At 32.2% G+C, this 10,714-nt stretch overlaps 1 protein-coding gene across 1 annotated transcript; it reads right to left on the minus strand.

Moving 5' to 3' along the window:
- Window positions 1-444: 444 nt before the first annotated feature.
- Window positions 445-3,523, minus strand: LOC132166886 (flavonol synthase/flavanone 3-hydroxylase-like). Its single transcript, XM_059577737.2, has 3 exons — window positions 3,066-3,523; window positions 1,243-1,570; window positions 445-685 (listed from the first exon to the last, which is right to left on the minus strand). Exons 1-3 carry the CDS (start codon window positions 3,521-3,523, stop codon window positions 473-475), a joined length of 999 nt encoding a protein of 332 aa, XP_059433720.2. The 3' UTR covers window positions 445-472.
- Window positions 3,524-10,714: the final 7,191 nt, after the last annotated feature.

Genomic DNA, 10,714 nt, shown 5'->3' on the forward strand with positions numbered 1-10,714 from the left:
CATGTTATTGGAGTTTAAATCTGGTTTAAAACTAATCCTAAAATATAATTCAAGAGTTAGTTAAAAATGCCAATAGCATTTCTCTTTTTCTTTTTTAAATAAAAGTTATTAAAAGATTAAGAGCTTATTTAGGTGTATATTTAAATGTTTAAAAACTCAAAAAAAAAAAAAATTAAAATGAAACTTTTATATATATATATAACTTAAAAAACTCTATTTTTCAATACAATTCTAAACATTCTAATTAAAATTACCACGTCGTCATTATTAACAAGAAGATATATATTCCTCTAAAATGACTATTTTTATATTAAAAAGTGCAATACATATTTATCGGATATGCCCGATGGATAGAGCTCTCATTAACAATGAGACTTTACTTTCAAACAAAACAAAATTAATAATAAAAAAATATATATTTCCAAACACTACACCCTTATTTTAGAGTTACATTATGTGGGCCCCAGGTAGATTACTGGGGAATCTTGTTAAGCTTACAGTAAACATAGTCACCGTATTTCTTCGTCTTGTATTTTGGAGGATTTTCATGGTCGATGAGCTTCGGGTGAGGCCCAACCACAAAGTCTGGCGAAGGCTCCAAGAATACCGGCCACGACATTCTTGTGTGCTCTTTGTTCACTGTAGTCCTGTGCAGCACGCTCTTGTACTTTCCATTGCTAAGTATCTGCACAACCAAATCTTTCACTAATTATTAAGCTTTTCGCTTTGGATTTGTGTTTCAATTTTTGATCACTTGGTATATAAGTTTTTAAGCATTATCTCTTTATAAGTCGATTTTCAATGGTAAATTTTATTCAAGATTTATATTATTTGATATAAGAATTAGGTACTATAATATCACTAGTTCGAGTTACATATATAGGAGGAGACTTGAACAACAAAATAGGTTGCCATGAACGTTGACTAAGACTATATAAGTTCTTTGATGTCCATTTCTTGTAAGCCAATTTTTAAAGATGAGATCTACTCAAAATTTGTATCAATTTGCTTGGGCTAACAATTTTTTACATTTTCAACGATCTCATGACATACAAAATTAAAATATATGACTCATTTAATTAAAAGAGATATAGTCTTATGTGTCGTGACATTCTGACACTAGTAGTGATAATTTTTAACACTACCTGTGAACTTGACACAAACTCAACAGAAATACGAATACAAGATTAAAGTCTTTTTGTTTTTTATTGGTTGAAGCTGGATTGGAAATTGAATGATTACCTCAAGTTGGTCCCCAACGTGGATAACTAAGGCATTGGGTATGTATTTGACATCGTACCAATGGGCATCTCTGAAAGCCTGGAGACCTTGGACGTGGTTGGGGACAAGAATGGTGAAGGAGCTCATGTCGGTATGAGCCGGCACCCCAAGAGCCAGGTCAGGGCGAGGGCAGGGCGGGTAATAGTTGATCTTGAGAAGGTACACCAAATCATCACCACCCGCAGCCTCCTTCAGTTCATGCCCTACAAACCCTAAGCCCAATGACAGGCTCTTGAACAGCTTCTCCACTAACCCATGCATGTGATTCGTATATTCCTCGTTTGCCTCCCTGCAGCCATCACCCAAAATCTTAATGCAGGAGAAGAAGATCAAGAAAGATCGAAGAGAAAAATGATGCTTTGTTTCGCGTTTCGATACGTACTAAAAGAGATCGATGGGGCTATTTTTTTTTTTTTTTTTTTTTTTTTTTTTTTTTTTTTATATATATATATAAACTATCATAACAAGCTTTTATTAATCATAAAATAATTTTTATTTTTACACCATCTCATTTATATGAGAGAGAGATATATCAGTTTTTATAGACGCTAATAAATTAATGAAAATTAATATTAAGAACATGTTTAAAATTATATTTGAAAAAAAAAAAATTAAGTGCTTTCAAGTCAAAAAAATAATATATATATATATATATATATATATATATATATATATATTGTTAAAAGTGTATTTTTATTATTTTTAGAGTAAAAAAATTAAAAAAATACATTAAAATTTTTTTACCAAATATGTAAGCTTTCCTTTTTTAGAGTAAAAAAATTAAAAAAATACATTAAAATTTTTTTACCAAATATGTAAGCTTTCCTTTAATACGACTTTTTAGGTATTAAATTTTTTAAAAAAATTCTCTAACGCAATTTCAAACAAGCTCTAAATAAATCTTATTAATAACTTATCGAGCTAAATTCATGGCCCCAAATTTCGGAACAGGATCCTTTCAATTCAAACCAGTTAGCTTTATTAGATGAGTATTTTTGTCATTTTACTTTTTTATGGGACAAAAATACATCTCTAATATAACTAACGGGATATTATCGGTTCAAATAAAATGATACCCGAGAATCCTAATTCCCAAATTTCACGGTCATCGTCACGTCTACCAAGTACCAACGCCCACAATAGGTTAAACAAATCGGCAAAGTAGTGCATGTATGGGACGTAACATTAATTCCATGAGCCTCATGAGTTCTGGAATAGAATCCTCTTCAGTTTATAATGGACTGGAGAATATCCAATTCATGGTGAGAATTTCTTCTCATAAATTCTATGGCTAAAAATAAAACACATATCCCACTAAAAAAATAATAAGGCCACCCCCTTCTTTTTTCTTCTTTTTTTAATTAATTTTTTTTTTAATTTTTTTTTTAATTCAAAATAATATTTTGTTATTATTTTTATTAGTGAGATCTGTACCTCATTTGTGGCTATAAAATTTTTGAGATGAAATCCGTGGTAGCCGGCCACCCCTTCTTTTTTCTTTTTTTCTTTTTCTTAAATTTTTATTAATTATTTTAAATTTAAAATAATATTTTATTATTATTTTTATTAGTGAAATCTGTGCCTCATTTGTGGTCATAAAATTTTTGAGATGAAATTTTAGTCATAAACTGAATATTCTCCGATCCATAATGGACTGGAGAGAATCCTGTTCCTATGAGTTCTCCATGCCTTTCGCCGAAACGGTAAGGAATCAATGCGGAAAAAGTGACGCCAATAATATATAAAACTATTCTTAAAAAAAAAAAGAAGGGATATTCCAAAACCTGTAAGAAGGAGGGTTCTTAGGCCAGAAGCGGTAGTTGATGGCAGAAGGAGGCCATATGTTATGGAACAAATGATCCACCCAGGATTTCTTCCCTTCCACTTCTTTCTGAAGCTTTGTTCCATAGCCCTCCACCGACTGACCTGGAGGCTTAGCGTAAACCTCTTTTTCCTCCGGCGGGAGCTCGAAGAACTCCTTCCCAACAGCCTGCAACTTGGCTATGGCCTCAACGGGAACTCCATGGTTCACGATTTGGAACATCCCCCAGTCGCGGCTAGCGTCCACTATCGCACGGAGGACCTTTTCCTCATCTGGGTCCGCCATATCAATGGTCGGCACCTCAAGGACCTCGCCATGGACGGTTGTGGTCCCCGGTTGCTCGTTCACCGACCTTATGAACTCAGCCGGGATCTCGTCCTTTGACAAGGAAGCAATATCTTGCACTCTTTCCACCCCCATTTTTGTTTGCCAATTCCTCTCTCTCTCTGTGACTCTTTCAAACCCTTCTTCTAACGGTAGATTGTAGCAAATGTGCCAATAAATAGTGTTAGGCCATGAGAGGCTGACCAAGCTGTACTAATTTGGGAGGCAATTAATTAACCCATTTTAGTAAATATTAAAGAATAAATTTATGTGGTCGAGCTCTAGAGGGATCATAATTAAATAAGGATATATAAAAAATTCTTTCAAACCAATGTTAAGGAAATATCCTCTAATTCATTTAAAATATTGTTAAGTATTTATAAATATTTAAAATATTAATCTAAATTAATAAACTGTTATTAATGATCTTAATAATTTAATATACGTTTTCAATATTTATAAATATTTGACACTATTTTAAATAGGTTTAGTCCCCAAAAAATAGTTTAATCGATTAAAGATCATGCTTCATAAAGCGAATATCACTTGTTCAAATTTTTTTTTTCTCTTTTGTATGGACATATAAAAAAATAAATAAATAAATAAATTAAAGAATATTTTTTTCAAATTAATTTAGAATAAATTTCTGTCAATTAAATAAATAATTTATAGGTAAAAAGAGGAGGGAAAGGTAATTAAGGAGGTAGGTATATAGGCTACGTGTATAGCCCGGGGTTGAGAAGAAAAGGGGTAGGTTGCATATTTTTGGGTATATATATATATCCACGTCTCTTATTTATATAGCATTGATTGTCGGTATATTGTTAAATGTATGAACAAAAAGCATGCAAATAATAGAGGAAGAATGCTTTTTTGCCCCCCACACAGAATACGTGACTAGAATGTGGGTTTTTGTCTCTCTCATTCACGATTGGCTTGCGTATTCAGAGAAGGAGTTAGGATTTTTTTCCCTTGGAGGGCGGACCATGGCTGATGAGGTGAGGGACAACATAGGCCTATCTGTTTGCGGACTAATTAATTATAAATACTTAATTTTTATCTTTTTTATTTTATTGGGTGGATAAATATTGTCGTATTAACCTTAGTGAAATAAGAGTAATATTATTTAATAAACTATTATTATAGGTGTAAACTATTTATCACAAAAATTACTTCAAATTTATTTTTCTCATTTTTTGAAATACAAAATTATTATTATTGACAACAAATTATTCAAGATTTTTCTACTTTCCTCTTTAAAAAAGAAAAACAAAGGCGAGAGCCAATTTTTCTACTAAACAAATTTAATATTAGAATATTTACAAACAAGATTAACATATAATGTTATAAATTACATTTTTATCTCACAATTATTCTATGGCAATTCAAACTAACCCTTAAATTAGTTTTTGATTAAAAAAAGAAAAAGAAACTGAGGGTTAGTTACCCAATTTCACTCTAGTATTGTGGTATATAACATTTACTGATGTACTAAAATCCAACTAAATTAGATTAGGGAACGTAAAATTATTGTTTTATTCGCCTTGCCTAATTTTCATTTCGCGGAAGAAAGAATTCTCTCTTTTTTTTGTTATAGAGGTTTCCTGATTACTTATCAGGAATATCGGTAAAAAAGGATTATTCGCATAATTCTTTTTCTAATTAAATCTTATATTACCAAATGTTATCAAAGTAAAAATAAAATCCGAAGAATTTATTTTTACTTTGATTTCTATAAACTAAATAACTACTTGTTGTTATTGGCATAAATTGTCCCACACCCACCTCATCTCAACAACAAGATCAGCCAAGTTCAAAGTCTAACCAATCTCATGCTACACAAGATTGGGGTAGTTGTATATAAAATAGGAATTCAAATGTATATGTTTATCTACTCTTAAATACTTGCAAACATTTATCTTCTGCAACTAATTACTTTATAAATGAAAAATGATAAAATTTATTATTTTAATTATTTTTATCTAGTGAATGAATGAATCTATCATAGAATTTGTGTGAGACCCATATAAATTAATAAATTTAATAATTGATCAATTAAATTTTAAAAAATAAATAATTAAAAAATAATTGTGTAAACCGATAAGCATGACAGGGCAAGGCAGCATAAATTACAATCAAATATATTTCAATATTCTATAGTTTTTTATTCAACATTACTTTCAGACGGCATTGATCATCGTTTAATGCCTTATATATAATAGACTTTTATCTAATTTTATATCTTTTCTTTAATTACAGTTGGGCCACTATTGTTTTCTTTAATTACAGTTGGGACTCTATATATAAGGGAATAATTTTTTTTTTTTTTTTTTGTGGCCATCTAAATTACTTTTTATGACTTTAATTTCTTAGGGCCGTTTAATTTGATTTTTAGGGGGCTTTATTTCGGAAGGATCTTTAATGCAATAGTTTCATGTACAAAAGAATACATCATCGATCTCTTCGGTGTAGCATCACATCCACAAATATTATTTATGTTTGGTGAAAAAAAAAATGAAAAAAAAAGTGTAATAATTAATATAGAAAAGTAAAAATATTTTATTTTGTAATAATTTTTTACTTAAATACTATTAAAAAGTAAATTATGTGATATAAAAATTAAATTGTTTGATATAAAAAAGAGATGAATAATATTTGGAGGCGAGAGTCCTTACCAAACGCCCTCAATTATTCCCAGCAAAAACCCACTGGAAGACACTTACAATGCAAGAAACAACATCATACCTAAACAACCAAAAGCTGACACAAACAGAGAAGAAAAACAAGGGCCCAACGGCAATACAAAGACAAAGAGGTACAACAAAAACACCCGGAGCCAGCCAGCAGCATCAATACCAACAGAAGCTCACATCAGAGCCTCCCAGGCACCCAGTCCCAGCAGCAGCAGGCCTTCAAATTTCAAAATATATTTCTTTATTTTGGAGAAATCTCAAGTCAAAATGCTAAGCTTATTTGAGAAAACAATTCTTTCCAATTTTTTTTAGTTAATTTGACACTACTAACACTCAAAAGGTTAGGATGTTCCCTGTGGCTGTGGGTCTTTTGTCCCGCAGTGCACTAAAGTTGCATGCTTCGATCTTTCTACAATTCTCCCTGTCTCCCTTGAATAATAGAGAAGCTTTTCAACTTTTCAGCACAAAAGTAGGAAATCTTTTCAACTTTAAAAAGATTTCAGCACAAAAGCTTAGCCCCCTATCATGGCACTCCAATGCTTCTAAAGTAGAGTAGGGCATGGAATGGGCATATGATTTCTTCCGCCAAAATTTAATGCCATGACGCCTCACCTTCTTAAGACAATGACTACTGCACTACATGCATTTGAATGCATGTTTTGACATTCTTTTTAGGGACAAAGTTTTCATCCAAATTAGGTTGGAGGAAATTCCTCCAATTTAATCTCTAAAGTTAACATATGTCTTCAAATATATGCTTCTCACATGTTTTTTTTTTAATACCCTAATGTCCACAAATCACTGTTAACTCCAAAAATCTTCCGTCTAAAATTTGTTTTCTCCCTCATGTCTCCTCCTCTCCCTCCTCTACGGCACCCAAAAAAACTTGCAGAGAAAGTAACTTGGGAATTTGCAAAATCCTATTGCCCCTACCGCACCTTTATTTTCTCTCTCTCTCTCTCTCTCTCTCACGTCTCCACATCTCCTTCCCCTCCCGCATCGAGTTCAAGCTTGTGTTTCCAACCCAAGAAATCTCTCTCAAATATGGTTTTTGAGTTGGTGGAGAGTTTCAAAGCAGCAGAAGAGCACGACACTCCTTCACTAAGCATCACGTCCTCAACGCCCTTGGTGAGAGTTTTCTAAGCTTTATAATTTTTCTCTATTATCCGTTTTCTCTAATTTTCTGAGTTTGTAATGTAATTTTCTGGGTTTGTTAATTTTATAACAAAAATGTTCTTTTATTTTGCTGTGTATTCTCTTTCGTGATATATAACAGGAGAGTATGGCAGTGGCTCTTGTAAACCTTTGGGGGAACTGAGGAGTTCCACACAAACTCCTCTGTTCCAAATTGACGGACAAGCATTCTTTCTATTTCGCTTGAAATAGAGAGGGATTATTTATGATCGTATAATGATGCATCTATTGTTGTACATGACATGACAACATAAATTGATCCTCCAAATAGGCTGCCTTATGAATTAGAAAACAATAATGATTTGTTTATATCTATATTTAATCATCTATAATTTTTTGTGTTTGTATATTTTTCTTTATTATTTTGTTATTAAAGGAGACACATGTCACCATCTGATTGGGTTTGACATGGCAACAGTGAAAATTTAATGAAAGGTAGGTGGAAATATCTATTTGATAATGGTTCTAACTTAGTGAGTAACAAATAAAATTTAAACATTAGAGAAGGATTTGATAAAAGGTGATACCTCAACCCAAGACCTCTAAAGCATTTTTCCTTCTTTATTATTACTTAAAAAATCTCTCGATCATTAAAACTACATAATTTTGATATGTACTTTTAAGATCCTTTAAAACTTAAAAAAGATCAACAACATTTATAAGATGCTTAAAAGTTAAATCTACGTCTTTACCTAAAAAATAAAAAAGGAGAAAAAGAAAGAAAGAAGAAATACCCGGAAAGCCTAAAACAATCCTTCAGCGTCATCTGCTATGTTTGATTATTAATTTTTTATTTTCATAAACCATTTTTTGAGTTTAAGCTTCTCATTCTCAACCCACAAGACCTGACCTCCTACCACGCCGCACTCTTTCTTGTAGTTCATTTACTACCACTGCCTTTGCCATTGTATTTTCCGTATGAACCACAAAAAACATTTAACTATAAGGCGCTAGTGGCGCATTTGGCACTTGATGACGATCTGATTATGACCATTCATTTTTGGATGGTTAAGATCGTTCAATCTAATGGTTTGATTTAAATTGTAGGATGCTTTTTAAGTAGATCCAGTGGTTGGATCTACTGGATTGTTGATCTAACGATTAAGATTAAATAATTTAGATAGTTATTTAATCTATCGTTCAGATTTAAGTGCTGGTTGGATTATCAGTTTATAGCAGTTTAATCTTCGAAATTCAAAATAACAATTTTATTTTGAAATTCGAAATTATCTGAGAATAAATAATTATCTATGACAATTCAATTCTCTTTAATATCTTTGTTTGAATTTTTTTTTTTTTAAATAAGCATTATCCTTTTTTTTTTTAATAAAAAAATGAGCATTATGAGCAGTGGCGGAGTTAGGATTCAATTCTTGTAGGGGCGGTATTAATAAGTTTTTTTTTTTAATGAAATAAAGAAAAATAATAATTAGCTTTTGCATGTAGACATTCACTTTACCGTTACTAGTAAAATAGTTGCATAAGATATGGTTAATTTTTTTTATTATTATTATTATTTTTGAAATTACATGTACTTTGTATTTGATTTTTTTTCTAACAGCATAAACTAAACACTGAGTGGATTAGAGAAATTTCGTTGGGTGGGTTTAATTTTTGGAGCTCGGTGGTTCTGTGTAATTGATCAATAGTGTTGGGGTTTTGATTTTTTGGCAATGGAAGGCGGAGGAGTGATTTTGATTGTTGAAAATTTTTAGTGGGTGAATTTTCTGTAGATTTTAGAAAGAAAATGGGTTAACCAATTTTCTAACAGCCCATTCCGCTTAGCCCAATTATAATCAACTAACAAACTAACCAAACTCACCATTTTCTAACTTTCTATTTACAAAATTAGGCAGCTTCTCTTATAATGGATGCCAGATGCATTTCACTACTTTTCCAAGCCATTCTTTGTCTCACACGTGGCCATGAACTGCGTGCTTGGTTTTCAACTCACGCTTAACGCTTCACCTCTCGAATCCTCTGTTCATCTCTTCCCTTTCTTCTAAAATCTACCGGTCAACTCAGGAAAAAAGAAAGGAAAGAAAACTGGGTATTAGAGACTGAGAGACAGTTTTGAGAAAGAGGGGAAGGAAATGGTTATAGAAAAGTGAGAAAAAGAGGGGGAAAAAAAAAAAAGCAATAGTAGAGAACGAAAGAGAGAAGCTGAGATTACTCACAGAGTCAATCATTGGACGCTGTTGGAGGTTTTTCTCTTTTCCTTGGTGACTGTCCGACTATTGGGTTAGGAAATTAGGGTAAATTTATTTAATTTATTTTTTATTTTTTTTCTTTTGTTTAGCGTATTGCCGTGCTGGATCGTTGAGAGTAGAAATTGAATTTTTTTTTACCGTGCTGGATCGACAAGAAAATAAAGAAAATGGTTTTTCTGAGAGTGATTGTTTTAACCCATAGAGATTAGCAATAAGTGCTAGTTGGCCATGGGTGAGCACGCGGTGGAGGTCTAGTTTTGGGTGGATCAGGATCCCCGGGAATGTTATAAAAATTGCCAGCGCCCAATTTTGTTAATCTGGGCGTTCATTACAACAAACGGCTTAGAGTCTATTTAGGATTGCGTTTGAGAGATTTAAAAGTGCTTTTAACAGTTAAAAAGTTCGTTTGAAGAAAAACATATTCGTTTGATAAAAAAATTAAAAACACTTTTAAGGGTTCCAAAAGCTTAAAAATGTTCAAAAAGTACTTTTGGCAAAAACTTAAAAACGAAATTTTTGTTTAAAAGCTCTTTTTGACTTAAAAGTTCTATTTCTCCGATTCAATCCCTAACATGCTTTTAGAATATGCCATGTGTAAAGCAATATGAAATTCAAAATTTAAATGCTCATTGTTTTGTTTGAGTCTTTCAAAGCAATTTGTCCCTTCTCTCCCTCCTTCCCTCCCTCTCCAGAAAACCGTTTGTGGATTGAAGTACAGTGGCTTGGCCATTGTCGGTGTGCGGAAGAAAGCGATTGGGGTGGGAGACCTTGGCCCAACTCTGGCCGTTGTACGTGTTTCTCGATGTCCAAACAAGAATCAGCTGGGTAAGTGTTTAATTTTTTCAGCCTTGGGTATTTCTTCTCTCCCTCGACCTCACTCATTTTTGGTTGTAAATCTCACTTTCTGAGCTCATTTTCTGTTTTTCTTTAGCTTATCTTGTTAAATTTTCAAGGTTTTTAGGTGTTCCTTTAATCGAATGGGTGAAGTTTGAAATTTTGGGCATTTTTTCTCTTTAACCGAATGGGGGAAGGGAAGAGTCTTGCTAATTTTTGGACTGGTTTTCTTGAGTTGTTTCTGGAATAGGGATTTTTCAGAAACACTTGAATATCTGTATTTGAGTATTTGAATTTCTGAAACCGCATCTTATCTGTAATGTTTACTGTTCACCATATCTGCAATATCGGGCAAA

Source organism: Corylus avellana, chromosome 2 (assembly GCF_965113065.1).
Source record: "Corylus avellana chromosome 2, dhCorAvel1.hap1.2, whole genome shotgun sequence".
Classification (NCBI taxonomy): Eukaryota; Viridiplantae; Streptophyta; class Magnoliopsida; order Fagales; family Betulaceae; genus Corylus; species Corylus avellana.

Excerpts from the sequence above, each read along its gene's own strand:
- LOC132166886 (XM_059577737.2), bottom strand. The coding sequence starts at position 3,523 with ATGGGGGTGGAAAGAGTGCAAGATATTGCTTCCTTGTCAAAGGACGAG. Across the intron at positions 1,571-3,065 it reads AAGAACCCTCCTTCTTACAG|GGAGGCAAACGAGGAATATA; the intron begins GTTTTGGAATAT and ends TGATGGCTGCAG. Across the intron at positions 686-1,242 it reads ACGTTGGGGACCAACTTGAG|ATACTTAGCAATGGAAAGTA; the intron begins GTAATCATTCAA and ends TTGGTTGTGCAG.